The 23,780-nt window shown below is 45.2% G+C and overlaps 1 protein-coding gene across 10 annotated transcripts in view; it reads right to left on the reverse strand.

Moving 5' to 3' along the window:
- The window catches only part of EHMT1 (euchromatic histone lysine methyltransferase 1), a 984,283-nt gene that overhangs the window by 196,324 nt on the left and 764,179 nt on the right, over window positions 1-23,780 (reverse strand). For 9 of the 10 annotated variants that reach the window (XM_078642016.1, XM_078642009.1, XM_078642017.1 and 6 more), the window contains one exon: window positions 16,990-17,157. The exons of the other annotated variant lie outside the window; for it this stretch is intronic. In XM_078642016.1, the coding sequence (XP_078498142.1) occupies window positions 16,990-17,157 (168 nt within the window). The remainder of the gene's footprint in view (window positions 1-16,989; window positions 17,158-23,780) is intronic. 10 annotated transcript variants of the gene reach the window in all.

The raw sequence follows: 23,780 nt of genomic DNA on the forward strand, positions 1-23,780 counted from the left end.
CATAACCGAACCCCCTGATAGTCAAAGGAGCCAATTTTCACGTGTCATGCCTCTAAGGGCAGGTCTGCCCTTGTAGGATCTTTGCTCATTAATGATATATATTTATCAGCAATCAACAGGGCATCAGCTGTTAATACTAGGAAGAGTTATGCATCAGGTGGGATTTCTACAAGGAACTTAACTATGTAATTTATATATATAAAGAAAACAGTGTTGGGGCAAGAACACAGCCCTGTCGCACACCAGTGACTACCCGGATACACTTGGTAAGTTGATTTTGTATTCCCCAACTGATCCTAACAAAATTAGCCTCACGTAGGCAAATTAACAGTGTCAGATATAGGCATGCCCAGATTACCAAGCACCTGCCCGAACTTGTTATGGGGGGAAAGATCAAAAGCTGACTTGAGATCGAGAAAGGCAACATACATGTTGCCCTTGCCGATTACAACTATTATCCAATATACTGCCAAGAACCGAAAAAACTGTCAATGGTTGAAGTTCTCTTAAGAAACCCAGCTTGACATGATGATAGTATGCTCTCTTCCTCAATTCAGGACTGGATTGTATTTAGCAACCTTCTTAAAAAGTATTTTTGTAAGCAGTCTAACAGACACCTCATGTTAAAGATACATATCACTGCCAACCTCTCCCTGGGCAGAACCCTTGTATACAAACCAGCATCACCACTCACCAATTTAGCAGTCACATCACAGACTTCGTCAACCCCTTATCATCAAATGCCTGCACATTCAACCTCCTCAATGACCTTAACTATCACCTAGAAGACCACACTGATGAAAACGCTACGGTCCTTCTAGGAAACCATGGCCTCACCCAACAAATTATCGAACCCACCCACCACACCGGACACCTATTGGTCCAAAATTTCTCCTCAATCAGCAACAGCACAGTGGAAAAGCTAGCAACCCTGACCTGGACAGACCACACCCTTTTCAGCATACACATTCTGCACCACCACAGAACTACCACAACCAGAACCGCCTGCCGCAGCTGGAAGAGCATCACAGGACAGGAGTGGGCTTCTGCCCTCTACATGCACTGGCTTGAAAACACCAGAAACTTGCTGAAAGCCATTGAAAACCTCAATAGCTTGATCACAGCATGCGCTGACACCATGGCTTCTGCCAACACCATGGCTCCCCTCTAAAGTGCAAACCAAGAACCAAAGAGCCCGACCACGGGTCAGTTGGTAAACAAAGGAACTCAGGATGATAAAGCGCCACTGCAAGCAACTGGAGTGCATAAGGAGAACAAGTCAAGACACCATAGATAAAGACATCTTCCAAACAGCCCTAAGACGCTGCCACCAGCAGATACAGAACGCCAAGCACAAGGCTCTTGCAGATCGCATCCACACCGGCAGTAACAGCAGCAAGGATATCTTCGCAATCAAAGATTTTACTGTGGCTCCTTCTGCCTTGAGCAATATTTCATACCTAGCAAAGGTCTTAGAGAAACTAATTTACTGACAGCTCAGTAACTACTAGCTCCTGAACACCACACAGCCAAGATTCAGGCACAACCACAGTACAGAACCCGCACCCAGTGCCACAACAGACGGCATCCACATGATTAGTGACAGAGGAGACATGGCAGGTTTTATTCTTATGCACCTCTGCATAATTTGACATGGTCTCACACCCGCTCCTCATCAGGCCCCTGCACGAGATTGGCATCCAAGGAACTGCTTTCTGCTAGATCTCCTCCTTCTTAACTAGCAGAACAAAAGCGGTCAGAATGGAACCTTGCTCCTCGGAAGCCCGCAAACTCATCTACCAAGTGCCTCAAGGTTTATCGCGGAGCCCCACCCTCTTTAACATATAAATGATACCTCTGGCCAACATAATTCGTGCAAACAATACCAAAATACTCTCCTAGTCCCACGACATGCAGCTCATACTTTCCCTCTCGGACAATATCCCCAACACAATAAACAAGTTCACTGAATTTCATGACCGCAGTCACTAACTGGTTTAAGGCCAACTGTCTCAAGCTCAACACTGACAAGATAGACGTTGGGACCTTATGCAAGAACACCTCAACATGGAATTCCAACTGGTGGCTGGCTAAACTTGGACCCATGCAAGGAACTTCAGAATAATCAGACAGCAAACTGGATATGATTGCGCAAGTCAACACAGTCCACTGCATCCTATTTCTCCACCCTGAAGATGCAGAGGAAGATCTTTAAATGGATCCCAAGCAACACTAGAAAAAACTGTCACTCACGCCCTAGTCACCAGCAAGTTGGACAACAGGAACACCCTCGAGGTTGGGATCACCAAACAACTCACTAAAACACTACAAACTACCTCACTACAAACTCACCAGGACCCGGCTGCCAGATTCATTACCAACCTCCTACATGGAATCATATTACACCACACCTCAAGGATCTCCAATAAGGCACTAAACAACTTGGGTCCATCCTACCTGAACAGAATTATCTCCTTCCACCAACCACTCAGGCACCTCCGCTCTGCAGGACTGCTACTTGCCCACATCCCAATCGTACACAAAACCAGATCAGGAAGACGGGTGTTCTCTTACAGCGCTCCTAAAGCATGGAACAGCCTTCCAATCCACATCAGAGTCTGCCCCTCTTCTTGAATTCCACAAGAAGTTGTAGACCTGGCTTTCCAATTAACCAACCTATCAGAGGCAGGGTTAGCACACACACCTGCTTGGAGACAGGATACCCCCACAGGTGATAGGTTATGTGTAGTTTTAAAGCACACTAACATAACTTTGCATAGCGAGGAGGCCATGCAGTGGTATTTACATAGTTTACTATTGATTTAAAGTTCCTTTCATGGCAACCACGTTTCAAAGCAAAGATGTTGGTAATTTTGGAACAGTAAAACAATGATGCACTTTGGACAATACCATTTCAAGATGACGCCCACTTCAGGAGCATTAGCATTGCGGGATGTAGCATACAGTAGATGAAATGAGCGTCAAGCAGGAAACCCTGGCAATGTAGAACACTCATTTTCAGGTGGATGTGCTTATGAGCTGGCAAAATGCTCTCATTTTAAAGTTAATATAGCCAATGGCTGAAGCAGACTGACCCATTTTCCCATGCTGTAAAATATTATGGGTAGAAGCGGAGTAAGAGACACTCAAAGCCCCTCTATATATGTGCTAATATGTAGTTATATATTTAGATGTATTTTTTAATCAATGGTTTGATTATATGAGACAAACGCAGCTAGCTAAACCTCTTGGGCACTCCTAAATGGGTCTGGCAAGGTTTATCACTGTGGAAATCTTTTAACCACAGGTTTTATCAAATGTGGTAAGCAACCCAACAATCCTATCTTTGCCTTCTAAAGAAATCCGCGTGATTCCAAGTAACAACATAATTCTCCAGAGGCTTTAACACAGTGCAATAACAATCCACCTTTTAATACCTATTGGCTTTTATACATGATTTTCGAAATAAATGTTAGGCCTAGAGCCTTGTCCATTGCCTTATCGCCATAACCGAATAAATTGTGCTGTACCGAGCATCCACTTATTGACGAGGCAAAAAGTGCATTTCAAGCACTCCTTTTCAGTGGGAGCACAAAACTTCTACCTACGCAAATGCTGTATTTTTCAGAATCAAAATGTGGGTGGAGCTAAAGCACCTCTTTCCGCAGTGCTTTTATCAGCTCCTCTTCTGTTGGTCAAAAATGACCTGGAGACAGGCACACTGTCATGCCAGACAATAAAAAAAGGAAATTGCCATGTAGACACCATTATCAGTTGCAGGGGTGGTGAAACTCCAGCCTCGGAAGGTGTACTGTGACCACTAACATCACTTTCGTTAACACCTAGGGGCACTTGTGAAGCCAAAAGGAAGTAAACTGAAAATACTACTGGCCTACTGTGAAGCGCGGGTAGCACCTGTGAGCCTGCACAACGAGGATTTGTTAATAAGCATCCTGCAGGTCCAATGCCACCTTTCAGTCCTCGGGTCTAGGACAGGCAGACCCTGAGCTACAGTGCCCATCTTGAGCTTGCCCTTCTACTGAAATGCACTGAGAGACTGGAGACCTAAAACAGGACAAAAGGTTCAGTCCTTCTTCGGCACAAGGAAGTAGTGGGAATAACGCCTAGTTCCCACCTCTGAGGCCGGAACACTCCTTTGACCAAAAGTGGCTGCACATCCTGCTGCATGATGGACAAATGGTTGTGTGACAGACACATTGATGGTGGTGGAAGGTGCAGCCGGGTGGACAGAAATGGGAATGAATAGTTGATAGAATTTCTAGGACCCAATCGCCTGAAAGAAACAATGAATCCCGCCTCTGACAGGGTGGCTGTCTGCCATCAGGGACACTGCAAAGCAGTTTTGCGACTGAAGTAGGAGTGGGGGACTGAGGTGCAAAGTGTCCCTGCTGCCCTGGGTGTTGTCCTAATGAATCACGGACATGGCTATAAAAGGACGGAAATGAATGTAGAGCTGGTGGAGGGGTCTGGCGGTGGTCAAAATTAAAACAGCAACCAATGCCACGGGGAGGGATAAATTGAAGGTGGAACTGTCTGAGCATAAAGAAAAAGAAAAAAGCTGTGGCCCTGCTTGATTTAAACCATTCTGGGGCCAAATCCACCCTATCACCAAAGAGGCAAGAGCCATCAAATGGCATGTCCATTAGGGATGCTTGGACATTTCCAGAAAACCCTGTAGAATTCATCCAGGCATGGCACCTGACATAGGCAGTCAGTTCAAGCCCAAGCCATAGCACCTCATTACATTTTCTGTGTTGCGGCCATCCTGGATAGCTTGCATTAGGGACACTCGCAGGTCATCCAGAACTGCAGATACAACTTGGGACACAGTCTTGTAGGCCGAGGAACTAGCTGCTTAGAAGACAGCTGGAGTTTACTGAGCACAGACCAAGGCTCAGCTGAAAAATACACTTGTCAAATATTTCTATTCTCTATGACTCACGATTAGGTTGAGTGAAAGGGAAGGCGTTGGGATAAACTTTGCTGTGGAATCCTATACCACCATATTCTCTGGCACAGGATTTTGAGTAAGAAATGCTGGGTCACCTGATGATGAGTGACCTGCCCAGAGAGTTTCACCCAAGTGCCAAAAAAGGATATACCTATGGGCCTTAAAAAATGGCAATAGAGGTTCTATAGGGGCTTAAGCATGCTGGAGTACCTCTCTCAGAACATTAATCTTCACCTCCATAGATGAAGTTGTAGGTATAATACTTTTGACGCCCTTCACATGACTAAGGCGGGTTCCTGAGTAGCAGGACCAGGAGGAGACATGAGGGAGGTATCGGGAGAAGTATCCACACCACTGGAGTATTAGAGCTCTTCATACCAGTTTTCCTATTCATATTGGGGGACATAATCATCTCCCTCATGAAGATTGTCATACTCCAAGTTAATGTAAAAAAGATTTTTTAAGGCTTGAGCCCTACCTTGTGGTATCTGTAAGGATTCAGAACCTGAAGGATTTCATGTTGGCCGCACTTTGGTGGTGGTGGTCTACAACAAACAGCACACAGCAGACCCGCCGTCGGAAGCACTACTGGATCCCCTGCAAATCCTTGAGGTTCTGAGGTGCACCAGAGATAACCAGTAAAGTGATGAAAATGCTCAGCACGTCCTCCATGAAGGCCTCTGCTCGCTGCAAACCCGAAAAACTTGAGATAAATCAGGGTCAAACACTGGATCAGCTTCAATGGACATCAGGTGCAAGACTGGGTGACACGTTGAAGCCTTCACGCTTGAGTTAAAGAGTGCCAGGAAGGGGCAGATTCCTACTTGGGGTTTTTGTGCTCCTTCTTTGACTTACCCGAAGACTTTGACTGCAGCAAGGATCAGCTGAGGGAACAACTGAGAGAGCTGAAATGGGACCTTCCTTTCGACCTGTCATGGCACGGACTCTTCTGATGTTTAGCAGCATACAATTTTGCCTCGAGGTCCACTATGGCCTTTAGAATTATCTGAGCCCAGAAGTTGCAGGCCCTGGAATCGTGCTCCGACCCAAGGCACCATAAGCATAATTCAAGAAGGTCCACCAAAGATATCAGTTTGAGACAGTTCACACACAGCTTAAACCCTGTTGTATACTGTGTAGTCATTTTGAAAAAAAGAGTGCAAAAAAAAAAAAAAAAGGAGTTGCTCCAAATCCACATCTGAAGGTGCGGAATGAAAGAAACTGACATCGGATATACCACCAACCAAGAAGCAGGAGTACTGCTTTAAAGTTTCTGTATCCAATGTGACACCTGAAAGTATCCTTCAGTGAGTGTAAAAAGACAACCAATCCGCGTGATTCCAAGTAACAACATAATTCTCCAGAGGCTTTAACACAGTGCAATAACAATCCACCTTTTAATACCTATTGGCTTTTATACATGATTTTCGAAATAAATGTTAGGCCTAGAGCCTTGTCCATTGCCTTATCGCCATAACCGAATAAATTGTGCTGTACCGAGCATCCACTTATTGACGAGGCAAAAAGTGCATTTCAAGCACTCCTTTTCAGTGGGAGCACAAAACTTCTACCTACGCAAATGCTGTATTTTTCAGAATCAAAATGTGGGTGGAGCTAAAGCACCTCTTTCCGCAGTGCTTTTATCAGCTCCTCTTCTGTTGGTCAAAAATGACCTGGAGACAGGCACACTGTCATGCCAGACAATAAAAAAAGGAAATTGCCATGTAGACACCATTATCAGTTGCAGGGGTGGTGAAACTCCAGCCTCGGAAGGTGTACTGTGACCACTAACATCACTTTCGTTAACACCTAGGGGCACTTGTGAAGCCAAAAGGAAGTAAACTGAAAATACTACTGGCCTACTGTGAAGCGCGGGTAGCACCTGTGAGCCTGCACAACGAGGATTTGTTAATAAGCATCCTGCAGGTCCAATGCCACCTTTCAGTCCTCGGGTCTAGGACAGGCAGACCCTGAGCTACAGTGCCCATCTTGAGCTTGCCCTTCTACTGAAATGCACTGAGAGACTGGAGACCTAAAACAGGACAAAAGGTTCAGTCCTTCTTCGGCACAAGGAAGTAGTGGGAATAACGCCTAGTTCCCACCTCTGAGGCCGGAACACTCCTTTGACCAAAAGTGGCTGCACATCCTGCTGCATGATGGACAAATGGTTGTGTGACAGACACATTGATGGTGGTGGAAGGTGCAGCCGGGTGGACAGAAATGGGAATGAATAGTTGATAGAATTTCTAGGACCCAATCGCCTGAAAGAAACAATGAATCCCGCCTCTGACAGGGTGGCTGTCTGCCATCAGGGACACTGCAAAGCAGTTTTGCGACTGAAGTAGGAGTGGGGGACTGAGGTGCAAAGTGTCCCTGCTGCCCTGGGTGTTGTCCTAATGAATCACGGACATGGCTATAAAAGGACGGAAATGAATGTAGAGCTGGTGGAGGGGTCTGGCGGTGGTCAAAATTAAAACAGCAACCAATGCCACGGGGAGGGATAAATTGAAGGTGGAACTGTCTGAGCATAAAGAAAAAGAAAAAAGCTGTGGCCCTGCTTGATTTAAACCATTCTGGGGCCAAATCCACCCTATCACCAAAGAGGCAAGAGCCATCAAATGGCATGTCCATTAGGGATGCTTGGACATTTCCAGAAAACCCTGTAGAATTCATCCAGGCATGGCACCTGACATAGGCAGTCAGTTCAAGCCCAAGCCATAGCACCTCATTACATTTTCTGTGTTGCGGCCATCCTGGATAGCTTGCATTAGGGACACTCGCAGGTCATCCAGAACTGCAGATACAACTTGGGACACAGTCTTGTAGGCCGAGGAACTAGCTGCTTAGAAGACAGCTGGAGTTTACTGAGCACAGACCAAGGCTCAGCTGAAAAATACACTTGTCAAATATTTCTATTCTCTATGACTCACGATTAGGTTGAGTGAAAGGGAAGGCGTTGGGATAAACTTTGCTGTGGAATCCTATACCACCATATTCTCTGGCACAGGATTTTGAGTAAGAAATGCTGGGTCACCTGATGATGAGTGACCTGCCCAGAGAGTTTCACCCAAGTGCCAAAAAAGGATATACCTATGGGCCTTAAAAAATGGCAATAGAGGTTCTATAGGGGCTTAAGCATGCTGGAGTACCTCTCTCAGAACATTAATCTTCACCTCCATAGATGAAGTTGTAGGTATAATACTTTTGACGCCCTTCACATGACTAAGGCGGGTTCCTGAGTAGCAGGACCAGGAGGAGACATGAGGGAGGTATCGGGAGAAGTATCCACACCACTGGAGTATTAGAGCTCTTCATACCAGTTTTCCTATTCATATTGGGGGACATAATCATCTCCCTCATGAAGATTGTCATACTCCAAGTTAATGTAAAAAAGATTTTTTAAGGCTTGAGCCCTACCTTGTGGTATCTGTAAGGATTCAGAACCTGAAGGATTTCATGTTGGCCGCACTTTGGTGGTGGTGGTCTACAACAAACAGCACACAGCAGACCCGCCGTCGGAAGCACTACTGGATCCCCTGCAAATCCTTGAGGTTCTGAGGTGCACCAGAGATAACCAGTAAAGTGATGAAAATGCTCAGCACGTCCTCCATGAAGGCCTCTGCTCGCTGCAAACCCGAAAAACTTGAGATAAATCAGGGTCAAACACTGGATCAGCTTCAATGGACATCAGGTGCAAGACTGGGTGACACGTTGAAGCCTTCACGCTTGAGTTAAAGAGTGCCAGGAAGGGGCAGATTCCTACTTGGGGTTTTTGTGCTCCTTCTTTGACTTACCCGAAGACTTTGACTGCAGCAAGGATCAGCTGAGGGAACAACTGAGAGAGCTGAAATGGGACCTTCCTTTCGACCTGTCATGGCACGGACTCTTCTGATGTTTAGCAGCATACAATTTTGCCTCGAGGTCCACTATGGCCTTTAGAATTATCTGAGCCCAGAAGTTGCAGGCCCTGGAATCGTGCTCCGACCCAAGGCACCATAAGCATAATTCAAGAAGGTCCACCAAAGATATCAGTTTGAGACAGTTCACACACAGCTTAAACCCTGTTGTATACTGTGTAGTCATTTTGAAAAAAAGAGTGCAAAAAAAAAAAAAAGGAGTTGCTCCAAATCCACATCTGAAGGTGCGGAATGAAAGAAACTGACATCGGATATACCACCAACCAAGAAGCAGGAGTACTGCTTTAAAGTTTCTGTATCCAATGTGACACCTGAAAGTATCCTTCAGTGAGTGTAAAAAGACAACCAAACTTCCTGGCCAATTAATGTTGGGGCAGTGGCAGAATGAAACTAATGAAAACCTTAAATAAGTTACTGCTACACTTCCCTGCTTTTTTTACTTTTCACATCTCGAGTGGTGGTGTTATATATATTTCTGCACAATTTTCAAAAAGGAAAATGTTGGCAACATGTTTTCAGCATTTAAAATGTATTCCTGGATCCCACAGATAGAGGGATTCCTCCGTATGTAATGTAACCCTTGACCATGTCCACTGCACAACCTTAGACATAGGGCAAAGTGAACTACATCTGACAGATGTGTTTTTAGCAGATTCTCATTTTCCTCCGCACATAATGCAAGAAAACAATTTCATCTCCCTGAATAGATGGACGTCATGGAGAAGCAATTAGTTAACAATATGATGTAGACCACCTCCATTGGTAAGTGGAAGGAGCTTAAATGTCCCTTCTCAATCTCCAGGCATGAAGATGGTGGCTTGGTTGGTTCAGGTGCAGAACTTCTCGCTCTGAAAAGGCAAGGAGGTCCAGCCAGAAAGGAAGATGAAGGGGTGGATACAGGGAGAGTTTCATAAGGTCTATGGACTACACCCTAATTGCCGATCGGAATGACTTGGGCCTGTCCTGTTAAATCTTGGTCAGAATTAAGGGTATGAGAGGAAATACAAAGTGAAGTGTAATATTCCACCTCAACCAAAAGCCATCCCCCAGGGCTCTCTGCAACAGATTTTGAAGGGTACAGTACTCTGGGTAGCGCATATTATCACACGCGGCAAACAAATCACAAGAGAAGTGCCTCACCAGGAAAAGATGTTCCAGACCACTTGTTATCAGCAAGTGTAGTAAAGTGCCTCTTTTAGACATAGTCACCCCCAATGTTTGCTAACTGGTACTGATGGTTTTAATTGGAAGTGCACTGGGTCCCTGCTAACCAGAACCCAGTTTCCAGTGCTCTTTCCCCACAGTGATACACATGTTAATTGAAACCCCATAGGCAAAAACTGTAGCACCTGTGTAAGTCGTAATAAATGGTGCCCAGGCCATGGGTACTAAAGAGTCTTTAAAGGCTGCAGCACGTATTATATCACCCTAAAGGACCTACACACAAACTGCATGCAGACTGCCATTGCAAGATGCACAAAATGGTGCGAACTATTCCGAAAATATGACAGTGCTTGCTCCCTGTGTGCAATGCCAAATTACACTCCATGTCCTATATGTAAGTCGCCCCTACATCAGGCCTGTAGAGCCCTAAAGCAGGGTGCATTATAGTACATGTGAGGGCACATGTGCATGAGCAGATGTGCAGTTGTGATGCCTAGTTTCAAAGTTAAAGACACACAATTGATGGACAGAATGCAGAGCAAATCAAAACATTTACCCCCAGTCAGGAGACTGGGGTTAAATCCATCTTTCTTTTTCTCACCATGCCACCCCAGTTTAGACCTGGTCGTATGCAAATCAGTCTTGACCATGTGGCTCATGGGAACAGTCCAGCTCGAACTGCCAAGCTAGGCATTGCAAGTGGTCAAGAAGCCATTTTAAAGGTATGTATCAGGCACTGGTCATTACGAGTTACCCAGCCACAAAATGACTTCACTGAAAATAATTGTGCTTGGTATCAAACACCTCATCTTAATAAATGCGTACTGATGCCAGTATCAGCTTTATGAAGACATGCACCCAGAGGGCACCTTAGAGGTGCCCCCTGTAAGCCTACTGGTCTTCTTACGTGTTGGCTGAATGGTATATTCGAGCCTGCTACCACAGACGAGTCTGACCCCTGCAACAGCAAGCCTGCGCTCTCAGTGGTACAGAAACAATGCCTGCTGCATTAGTGTCCCACCTCCTCCAGCAGGATAGCTTGTGATTTAGCATATCCAGGCCAGAGGCTTCAAAGCTTCTGCTGCCTTTGATATGCGATTTTGGCTTCCCGTCAGATCTGGGGAATGAGACTCCTGGCCTTTGGGCCCACTTGGAAATTAGATATTCAGGCAGCATGTTTCACTCACTGGCTAGTCACACACCTAAGGTGGGCTCCCTTAAGTGAACAGCCAAAAAAGGGTTCCACTATCTTGCTTTTGGGTGAAATAGTGTGTCAGGATTATGTCCACTTCCTACAGGAAGTGGTCATATAGGAGGAGTAGTAACGCCAATGGTAGTTAGCCCATTGGCTACTACCATATACTCCCCTAAACTCCCTTAAATGAAGTAGTTAGGGGTCCCCAACACCACACCAACAGATTCGACTTCCTGGGAACTGAAGACTACCACAGAAGAGAAGTCACCGCAAGAACTAAGAACCTGTACTGACATTGGCGCCAACCCCTGCCTGACTGCTTGCTCCTTGAAAATTGCAAAGACCTGACTCGTCCTGTGGCTGTGCATCATCCCCAAAATTTGCAGGACTGCCCAGCACTTCGATATTCAGTTATCTCCTTTGGGGTGGAGGAGCCATCCCTTTGCATGTTCAGGCCCCAGCCACATCTGTCCGGTCCACCGTGTTGCTGGCCATCGGGCCCATTGAGGGAGCAACACTTCAGGAGGAGGCTTTTGTGACTTTAGTAGGTCAGCCTAGACTCTCTGTTAAGTTAGAGACACTAGACACTTCAGAAGACCCCCCTGCACTAATACCCTGAGTACCGGGGTACTTGCACCAGCCCAGACACCACTGCTTTGGAACTCTTCCAGCACCTCAGGGGACTTCAGGACAGACCAGATCCACAACCAGAGTGGCCCTGCTGTTTTTTCTCTCTCTGCAGAACCCCCTGACAAACCGGGAGAGCCTCGAACTCCAGTGGCCAGCCAGACAAGACCCTTTGCACCGAGCTCCACAGCCCGGTCTGTGGCTCCTGACTGCGCCTCCTTGGCGTAGACGTCCTCACGACCCGAGCCCTCTTTGGGCTCACTCACCCGTACTTGCCCCCAAGTCCCTACTTGCAGCCTGTGTTTCAGGTCACCATTTACTTCTACAGAGTAGCACTGAAGGCTACTATCACGACTAGCACCTCTGCACCTGGAAAACCCAGGGCAGGTAACCCAAAACTGCCAGTGATTCTTTGGACCTTGCCCCCCTAGCACCTCTGGTCCAAAAGGGCACTCCACAACGCCGACTGCAAGTATCAGTTTGCTGTGTATGTTTTTTCCATCCATAGGATAACATTACTGCGTTTGAGGCTCATACTTCCAAAACCGTTACTCAAGCATTTTCCTGTTTTCTTTTAAAATCCATTAACTCCGAAAGTACTAAAGTTATTGTAAAGATCTTGGTATCTAAATTTATATAAATATCGACTTTATTTTTATAAATTGGTATTGTATTTATGGAGTGTGTAAATCATTTATTGACTGTGTGTGTACGACAAATGCTTAACACTCTTCTATTATAAACCTAAGCTGCTTGACCACACTATCACAAATAGAGCACTTGTGCTTTAAAGGGCTTACTCTAATAATCCCATATGTGTCTTCTGGACATTTTGCATGGCGTGCGCTTAAATTGGCAACACTAAAAGTCAGGTTCCTACATTTGGTGGATTAAAGGTGGTATATAAGACTTGCATATGCTGATACCACTTGGTCAATAGGTAATTCCACTTAGAAATCCATAATTGACACCAATTAAAACATTTTTGTTTTGAAATTGTCGGTTTTTTAATTGTTGCTACATTCTCTAATTGGAGCTGCTAGCGCCTTGTTTTAAGTTCCCCATTCCACTGCATTAGAAATGTAAAAAGAGTAATAGTCAGTTAGGCCTTTAAAAGTCTGTTAGAATATTTTGCAAGATTTTCTAAAAATGTCCAAACTATACTAAACATGTCTGGCCCAGAGGATACAGTGCCGGAACTCAACCTCAGCCCATATCTGCAGCTTGGTATGCAGCAGTTAAGGATTGTCTGTAAAGCCATTAAAATTGCTACTGGCTCAAACACTACAGAGGCAAAGCTCCAGCAGGCTCTGGCAGACTTTGATGCAGCCTAGTCGGCAAAAGGTCCTGTCACCTCTGAGGAGGAGACTTCCAGTGATAATGGGACTGTAGTCAGTTCCCAAGGGGGTAGCCCTCCTAGCCTTACTAGAGAGGACGAGGTACAAAAGCAAAATCTATCCTATCCCTGTACCTTCCGCTTCTGGGGGTAGGTCAGGCTATTCAATGCACACAAACATAGAAGAACTAGACGAGGTACATATATATCTTGTAAGACTAGCCAAAAGAGCAGCCCTTGAAGCCAAAATCCTGGCTATGGAAAGAGAAACTTCTGAGATGGGCCAAGCACCCGTGAGAGGTGCAGCAACAAAATAAATAGGGAGGAGGAGAAGAACTTTGATCCCAAAATCCCCAAAGGGGTTGTCCCCAAATCTGCTGAGGGTGAATACATTACTAAATGGTTTACAGCCTTTGAGAGGGCTTGTAAAATGAGAAAGTTACACCAGCGACACTGGAGCGCTCTACTGTGGGAGTTATTCTTAGGAAAGTGCAGGGACAGACTTCTGACATTTGATGAGTAAGAAGCTGAGTCTTTGAACCTCATGAAGGGTACTCTGATTGAGTGCTTTTGTTTCACAACTGAAGAGTAAGGCTTTAAGTGCAGGGAGACTTACAAAACCCAAGTTAATCTAGGGTAGACTTTGTTGACTTCTATGTCAAAACACTAGGTGGCTGGCTGAAAGGCAGTATTGTGCAAGACTACGATGGGCTCTATAATTTGGCGATTGAGGTGATTCTGTTGAGTAATTATGTAACTGAAAAAGTGCATCAGTACCTGGTGGACATAGTGTTAGCCTCTCCTCAAGCGTTGGAGAAGAAGGCTGACCATTGGGTCAAAGCAAGGGTATCCAGAAATACCCATGGTAGTGGTGACCAAAAGAAAGGGAAACTGCTACCTCCCAGGGGAAAGAGAACAACACAAACAAAAAGAGACTTCTAAAGGTCCTTAAACACCTGTTCAGAAGGGTGGGCCGGAGACTCTTCCCAATTCAAGGGTGGTACCAGAGTAAAAACCGGGATCCCAAAAAGGCTTGATATTTAGGCAGCGTGTTTCACTCACATGAAAGTCACACCTCTAAGGTGGGCTACCTTGAGCAGACAGTCAAAGAAAGGTTTCACCATCTTGGTTTTTAGTGAAATGGATACTTCTGGGTCAGGGTTATGCTCACCCCCCACAGGAAGTGGTCATATAGGGGATGTAGTAAACCCCACTGGTAGTTAGCCTGTTGTCTACTACCATGCACACCCATAAACCCCCTAAAATTAGTATTTAAGGGTCTTCCGCCACCATGCCAACAGATTCGACTTCCTGGTATCAGAAGAAGACAAAAGAAAAGACAACACTACAGGAACTAAGGACCTACACTGAAATTGGTGCCAAACGCTGCCTGGCTGCTTGCTCCCTGACAACTGCAAAGACCCAACTCGTCCTGTGGCTGAGCATCATCCACAACACTTGGAGGACTGCCCAGCACCTCATCAAACAGTTATCTCCCTTGGGGTGGAGGAGACATCTTCCTGCATCTGCAGGCACCTACCATATTTGTGCGGTTTACTGTGTTGGGCATCGAACCCACCAAGAGAGTAAGAGAGGTATTTGTGGTTCTAGGTGGTCAGTCCAATATCTGTTGAGTTTCGAGATGCTAGACCTTCCAGGAGCCCCCTTGCACCATTACCCTGAGTAAAGGGCACTAGCACCAGCCAAGGCTTGTTCAAAGTCCAGCCCAGACACCATCACCTTAGAAGTCTTCCTACATGTCAAAGGACTTTAGGACAAACGCAATCCACAACCAGAATGGGTCAGCGGTTTTGTTTTCTTTCCCTCTGCATAACTGATCAATAAAAAAACACTTGAATTCCAGTTGTCGGCCAGCCAAGACCCTCTGCACCCTAGCCCCACAGCCCGGACCACCACTCCTGACGGCGTCCCTTTAGCATAGGGGTCCTCACGTCCTGAAAACCCCTTTGGGTTCACCCAGACTTGCCCCTCTATGCAGCCTTTGTTTTAAGTCCCCATTGACTTCTACGGTGTAGCGCTCAAGGCTACCATCCAAATAAGCACCTCTGCACCTGGTTACCCCAGGGAAGGTAACCCGAAACTCCTGGTAGTTCTCTGGACCATGGTCCTCTAGCACATTAAGCTTAAAAGGGCACCCCCGAACTCTGAATGCAAGTATTTGTTTGCTGTGTATATTTTTCCTCCTATAGGTTAACATTACCACGTTCAAGGCTCATACCGTCAAAACTTTTTTTGAGAAATGTACTTTTTCTTTTAAATTTGATCAACTCTGAAAGTACTTAAGTTATTCTGAAGTTCTTGGTGTCTAAAATCATATAAAAATCTACTTTATAAAAAAAAAAAATGAGTCTCAGATTTCTTATTGAGTGTATGAATGATTTTTGTACTGCGTGTACGACAAATGCTTGGCACTCCTCTGTGATAAGCTTAAGCTGCTAGACCAAACTACCACGAATAGAGCTCTCTGGATTATTAAAGTAAGCACTGTAAACCACAAAAGGGTCTTCTGGACAATTTGCATGGTCTGCCCTCACCTTGGCAACACTACATAAAAAGTCAGCTTCCTACAGCAAGCTGATGCTGACTCAGATGTTTGCCCCTGGTGTTCAGAGAACCAGACAGTTTTAGGCAGCTTCCATAGCAGAACACCCATGCCTAGGGCCTCAAAGCTTCCAGAGAGAGAGAGAGAGAGAGAGAGAGAGAGAGAGAGAGAGAGAGAGAGAGAGAGAGAGAGAGAGAGAGAGAAGGGGAGACAACCCCGTCGCTTGTTGACACACTACAATGCCATCACTGTCATATTGTCCAGCAAGATCTGGAAAGAACGGCCGCAAAGGGAAGCGAGTAAATCTTTCAAGGTTAGGAGGACTGCTTGCAGTTTGAGCAGATTGATGTGAAGAACCTGCTTTTCTGGAGAACAAAATCCTCTTAATCCGAGCCCCATCACATGACAACTCCACTCTACTTCACTCAACTGTAGATTGGATGAATCCTTCACCACTGTGGTCACTTGTAGAGGAGCAAAAAAGGTAATTTGTGACAGGTGCTCCTCTATCTACCACCTGCTGAGGCCCGTAAGTGTCCAGGGAGATCGTAACAGAGCCAGAAGAACATGGGCCAGGGATAGGATCTTGAATTTTGTCTTGCACAGGAAAGATTTCTAGGTAACTGGGAAGTACTGAATAACACTCCTGCCTTATTTTTAGCTCAGGGACTAACCCTACATCTTCTATCTCCTATTGGAGAATCCAACAAAAGGGTCTGTGGGGAAAAGGGACCTATGTAAAAGCAAGATGGAAGGGTAGGGTCAAACCTCTTTCTATTATTTGTAATACCCACAGGCCCAAGATTATTAAAAAAGACTATTTCCTTTAAACAAAATTCAGTTCAAAATCCTAATCTGTGAGATTTATTAGGAAGTGAGCATGGTGAAATGGATTATGCACAATAATTAAATTGTGGGAATGGAAGTAAGATAATAGGCAAGATCTCAAGGAACTGTAGGAAACAAATGAGAAAACAAAAAGTGTTTTACTTTAAGCTCTGGTCGCAAAACCCTGCTGTTCTTGCTTTCCTTCAGTAATTCTAATAACACTTTAAGTTACAGATGGTTAATCCAGATATATTTCTCATTAATTATGCTAAGGTCATAACAGTTTTCATTTGAAGAATGAAGTTTTCTAATAGTTTTACTATAATTTTGTCAGGCTTGAATTATAAGCATTCCTTAATGTATGTTTCCTCAATATCGCAAATATACCTGTTCACAACTTTTTCCACCTGTGCAGGCTTATTGTAGGATGCTTCTTTCAGAGTTTTGCTCATATGTAGGGTCTCCCACACCTCGGAATTCAGAGTGCTGCACTCCAACGGGGTCTCTCCTTCCTTATTTTTTACAGTGACATCAGATCCACGAGAAAGGAAGAGCCTGGAGAGGTTAAGAACACAAGCACTATAACACCAGCGACCTAAAGAAGCTGGTCAAAAGAAACAAGGCAAAGAAATAAAGCCAACCTTAAATGCAGCAAAACGGTAAACGTTCTAGATTTTTACCAATGACAGAGGTCACCTGACTGACTTAATGATTACAAATGTCAAAGAAGAATTGTGTTTACAAATGCAATCTTTTCTCTTTGAATATCATGAATGATTTGAATCGCATGTGAACCATGTTAAAATGTTCAGGTGTCTTCTCTAACAGCTTCAATCTCTGTTTATCACTGGGTGATCACAGTAGCAATGCTAAATGAAATTTGATGTACAAGGTGTAGAGACAATCTAAACTTGTTCTGCATTCTTGACCATAGTCATCCTATAATCCTAAATTGACCATTTAGGGGAAAAGAAATTCTCTTGGTACAATTGTCCACTAAGTCCCATTTATTAGCAGTACAGAAAAATATCTTAAACAGAAGCCCATGTACACTGAAATAGTGATAAAGATTATCATTTTTTAAAGAAAAGTTTACTAGCAAATGATGCGACACATAAATCACAATATACTGTGGGATTATTGTTATAAACAACTCCATTGTGAGAGAATCCCCGGAATAGTCCACTGTGCAACAACTTGAAAGTACATTCAGTAGGGAACCATGCTTGGTCCATTGGGATGGCATACCATGTTAGAATGTTCTCTTAAAAATAGAGAATTGATTAAACAAAGTATAAAAATATTCTGAATACATCTAAGAAACAATAAAACAGCCATTAAATTACAAAAGAACGAAGATCCAATATAGGATACATACAAAAGGTTTTGCATTAAAACTAATGTTCTTTTTTCCAATCACAATTAAGCAACAAATGCAAATTAAGAGCAACCTTGACAATATACTGATTGATGGGAATTATTGAAAAGATATACATTCCATTAACAGTGAAACAATGATGATTGTTTTAGGAAGATCATCAAACTGATAATGCATATTATTAGTATAGATCTTAGAAGGGGTTAGAAATTAATGAACCGAGAGTGAATTGTAGGGAGCGGAGTTCTTGTTGCAGTACCCCTACCCCACGCACTTGCTTGGTATTTAATGCAACTTTGAATGTAGTGTACTGGGTCCCTGCTAACCAGGACCCCAGTACCAGTGCTCTTTCCCTAAAAATACACAATTGTTTCCGCTGTGTGCCATGAACCCTAAGGATAAGTTACTTACCTGTAATCCTAGTTCTCTTCCACGGGTGTCCTCATCAAAGTCATAAGCACATGAATATTCCCACCTATGTGCGCGACCCTGGAAACACATCATATATATGTGGAGAAAAAAAAAAATATATATATATATATATATATACCAATAAAGCAGGGAGAGAGATGATATTTGAAATCTGCCTTAATATACAGCAGAAATCACAATCCTGCAAGCAAGAATGAAAAAACATTGTCAGCACATAGACTGCATTGTAGAAACATAAGTGTAGTAAGCTGAAAAGCTAACCCACAGAAACACTCAGAATAAACTGGCACCGTGTCTTTAAGGTAGCCATGACCCCTAGCTTCCCATCATGCCTCAGGGGTGACAGGTCAGTTGTTCTTTGCGGATACCCGCAGACCATTTTACAAAGAGATGTATGCATCATATTCACTTGCCCGGGGAGGCGGGTGGGTTGCTTACGACTTTGATGAGGATACCCCTGGAAGAGGACTAGGATTACAGGAAAGTAATTTATCCTTCTCTTCCAAGGGATCCTAATCAATAGTCATACGCACATGAATAGAATAGCAAGCCTATCTGCTCATAGCAGCCATAAGGCATATACAGACTCCAATAGGTTAGCATTGGAACAGATTCCTCAAGGAGGCCTGGCCCACTCGGGTATCTGCCCTGGAGTCAGAATCCAGACAGTAATGTCTGGTAAACGTATGGACCGATTTCCAAGTTGCAGCCTTGCAAATCTCGGCCATCGGTACATTGTGTAGGAATGCAACCGTTGCTTCCTTACTCCTAGTAGAGTGAGCTTTATGGGAGGCAAACAGAGGCTTATTCGCTATTTGATAGGACAACTATATACATGATACTATCCATCTTGAAATGGATCTTTTAGAAGCTGGGAAGCCTGTTCTAACAGAGCTGTAGTTTACAAACAATTGTTCAGCCTTTCTAATGGATTTTGTTGCCTCCAAATAGAATTTGAGAACCTTCTTTAGGTCTAGCGAATGAAGAGACCTTTACGCTGGTGTAGTAGGATTGGGAAAGAAAGAGGTTAGAGAAATTGACTGATTAACATGGAACTCAGACACAACCTTGGGCAGGAAGGAAGGGTGAGTTTGCATGACCACCCTAATATGGTGGAAAACCGTATAGGGTTCCTTAGAACAGAGTTCTTGTATTTCACTCACTCTGCGTGCTGATCTAATTGCCACTAAAAAGGCTACTTTCCAAGTAAGGTGTTGTAATGTGGCCTTATGAATGGTTTCAAAAGGAGGACCCATCAATTTGAATAAGACTAGATTCAACTCCCAAGGAGGAGAAGGAGTTCGAACAGGAGGATTAACCTTCAACCACTGTAGGAAGTCCTTGACCACCTTAAGTTGAAAGAAAGAAGGTTGGTTAGGTGATTTACGATAAGAAGTGATAGCCGCCAAATGTACTTTTATGAATGAATACTTCAAACCAGATTTGGCAAAGTAGAGTAGATACGGCAAGAGTACTTCTTCTTGCACGTTTACTGGACTCCAACCATTAGGGATACACCACAAGTAAAACCTTTACCACTTAAGAGTATGAGGTTCTTGTGGAAGGTCCCCGACTCCCTCAAAATGTCCATGCAGTCCTGAGGGAGGTTCAAATGTCCGTATTGCTGCACTTCAGGAGCCATGCTGCGAAACTGAGCGAGGGAAGGCTGGGGTGCAGAATCTTCCCTCCTATTTTGGTGGGAAGGTCCGGCCTGCACGTAAGTCTCTGATGCGGGCGAATCGATAGTTGCAACAGGTCCGGATACCACCATTGGCGAGGCCAATCCGGTTCTATGAGGATCATCGTCATTCTGGATAGGAGAAGTTTGGCCACAACCTTCGGAATGAGAGGGAGGGGTGTTAAGGTGTATGCAAACGTCCCTGACCAGTCTGTCAAAAGAGCATTCCCCCTCATTCCTGGTCAGTAAAACCTGGATGCGAAGGTGTAGCATTTTCTGTGTTGATCGTCTGCAAAGAGGTCGATGAAAGGATTACCCCATTGATGAAAGATGTCCGCCACCACTTCGTCTTTGAGCATCCAGTCTTCTTGCTCTTCGAAGTGACGACTGAGGCCTCTGCTCGCACGTTCTTCTCTCCCAGCAGATGCACTGCCATGATTGATAGGTTCCTGGCTAGCAGCCAGTGCCAAATCGCCTGGGATTTGAGACAGAGGGCAAGAGCGTGTTCCACCTTGTTTGTTCAAGTAATACATGGTGGTTGTATTGTCCGTTTGTACTAGGATCGATCCAGACTGAATTGATGGCTGAAAAGCCTTGAGGGCTAAATGACCCGTCCGCATATTGATGTGATACGTCTGCTCTCTGTTGGTCCATCTGCCTTGAGTTTGCAGATGACTCAGGTGCGCTCCCCAACCCTGAAGTGATGCATCCATGATCAGGGATTGTGGCAGAGGTTGATGAAAAGGGAGTCCCACCAGAAGGTTCTGTGGTTGCAGCCATCCGAGAATGGACGACTTTGTTGTGGGAGCGAGGAGAATCCGGTCGTTCCACTGACCTGAGGATTGATTCCATTTGTCCTCGAGATCTTGCTGTAACGGTCTCATCCTCAATCTGGTGTTGGGTATGAGAAAAATGCAAGAGGCCATCGACCCAGCATAGAAGCCACCTGTCTTACTGATGGCTGATGAGCTCGAAGGATGATATTGCCTTCGTCTCTCATGGATGACAATCTCTCCTCCGAAGGAAACACTTTTCCGAGGTCGGAGTTTAGGTTGGCGCCCAAGATAGTGAAGTGAGTGGGTCGGCTGAAGAACCGATTTGTCCAGGTTGACATGCAGGTCTAAACGTTGAAGGAGATCCAGGCAGATGTGAAGGTGTTCCTGCACCATTCGAGGAGATGATCCCTTCAACAGCCAGTCGTCCAGGTATGGATACACGAACAGGCCCTGGCGATGTAATGCTGCCGCTACCACTGCCATGCTTTTAGTGAATACCCTCGGAGCTGATTTTAGGCAGAAGGAAAGACCTTGAACTGGTAATGTTTTGTTCCCACCATGAACCGCAAGAACTTGCAATGTCATGTTGTGATTGGAATGTGGAAGTACACATCTTGGAGGTCCACCGAACACATCCAATCGCCTTTCTTCAGATGTGCGAATATTTGATGGAGCACCAACATTCAAAACTTCTCCTTTTTTATGAACTTGTTCAGAGAAAGTAGATCTAGAATTGGTCTGAACTTGTTCGGCTGGTATTTTTTCTGAACAAGGAAGTATCTTGAGTAAACTCCCTTTCCTCTCTGTGTAGGGACCTCTTCTATTGCTAGTTTCTCGAGAAGGGTCAACACTTCCTGACGCAGGAGTTCCCAAATGTAGGTGACGAGAGTTTACCGGAGGAATGTCTCTTGTGGACGCACAAAACCATAGTGTGTACCCATTTTTTTAAATTATATTCAGTACCCACTGATCTTTGGTTATGTTGCGCCACTCTTGAATGCTTGAGTAAACTCCCTTTCCTCTCTGTGTAGGGACCTCTTCTATTGCTAGTTTCTCGAGAAGGGTCAACACTTCCTGACGCAGGAGTTCCCAAATGTAGGTGACGAGAGTTTACCGGAGGAATGTCTCTTGTGGACGCACAAAACCATAGTGTGTACCCATTTTTTTAAATTATATTCAGTACCCACTGATCTTTGGTTATGTTGCGCCACTCTTGAATGTAACTTGAGATACTTCCTCCCACTGGAGGGTGCTAGACGAAGCAGAAACTCATTGCTTCCCTGGAGTTTTTGTTGCAGAGGAGGACTGCTGTTGAGGTCCTCCTCTTCCTCTCGAGGAATGACGGTCTTGGTACTGAGACTTGCCCTGTTTGTTTTGCGACCATTGAGATGTTTGAACACTCTGTTTGTAATTTTTCCGATTGTAGTGCCTACATCGCCTCCTAAACTCCTTTTTCTTTTCCAGGCCCACAGCCTTTAAGGTGTCCAACTCAGCTTTTTATCCTGGCCATTTCTTCGTCTGTGTGTGCACCAAACAGTGAAGTGCCAGAAAACAGGAGATTCAGGATGCGCTGTTGTGCCGCTGGTTTTAACGCTGTGAGGTGCAACTAGGAAGATCTTCGTGCACATATGCCATGTGCATAAGAATGAGCAGCCAGAGACACACCCTCTGCTGCAGCGCTGATCACCTGGTTGGCCACCAAAACACCTTCCTGTAGGATCTCAGAGATGTCCTGTTGATCCTCCTTTGAAAGTTTTTCCTTGAAACGCTCCAGTGAATCCCATAAGGACCTGCCATAACGGCCCAGCAGAGCCACAGTGTTGGACACTTGAAGAGAAGACGCTGCAGAGCCACAAGCCTTCCGTCCCCAAGAATCTTGCGCTCTACTCTCTTTATCGGGAGGAACGCAGGAGGAAGATGCAACTGTGTGCGTCTTTTTTTGCTGCTGCAATAATGACAGAGTCCGGAGGTGGATCCGATTTGAGGAAAAGAGGATCTGATGCAGCTGGTTTATACTTTTTTAGAATCCGAGCTGGAGCTGCTTTAGCCGTTGATGGAGCGAGGAAGATATCCATTACCGGCTCGAAGATACCAGGGACCAAAGGAAGCAATGGCCTAGCCACAGACCTTTGATGAAGGGTCTCGAGAATGATGGACATGGTTGTGGGAGGAGCTGACATGGTGATGTCTAGCTTTAGAGCTCCTTTGGTGAGAACATCATGAAAGGTGTTCACATCATCAATAGGCGACACTCTGGAAGGAAGACTATCCGTCAGGGAAGGGGAGTAATCCCTTTTGGATGAGGGTGTCAAAGAGGAAGACCTAGATGGTGTACGCCACCTCTTGCGACGCCTTTGAGTCGACCTGCGTTCAAGGGATCTGCCTCGGTGTTCTCTGGTCCGAGTGAAGGGTGACCTGTCCACTTCCCGCATGAGACGTTGCAATTGTGATCTGTGCAGCGGATTGGAATAGTCTGTAGGCCGCTGAGCGTGACCTGTGGGCCCTGCCTGCCAATAATGGAGAGGTTGAAGCCATCTGGGAGAGAGATGGATAGAAGGAGATCGCTCTCCCCTTGGAGAACCTCTTGGCGGTGATCTTATAGGCTCCTGCAAATGAACAAAAGCACTGCGTGATGACGCAATTGTCTGTGACGAGCTCCGAATAGAACGAGAGGACTCTCTGCGGCTTCTGGAGCGTGATCTGCGTCTTGATGAGCGATGTGACATCGATGGGGAGTGTCTAGACGTCGACCGGCTCTGTGTCACCATCACTGGTGAGTCCCTAGAACCTGATCCTCTCCTAGACGTCGATTTTTCAGTGTGCTTCGACGTCGTATGGTGTGATGTCGAATGTCTGGAGCCCATAGACCTCGCCTTCGACGTTGAGCATGCAGGAGACCTCAACGATGAACAGG

This window comes from Lissotriton helveticus, chromosome 5_1 (genome assembly GCF_964261635.1).
Source record: "Lissotriton helveticus chromosome 5_1, aLisHel1.1, whole genome shotgun sequence".
Classification (NCBI taxonomy): domain Eukaryota; kingdom Metazoa; phylum Chordata; class Amphibia; order Caudata; family Salamandridae; genus Lissotriton; species Lissotriton helveticus.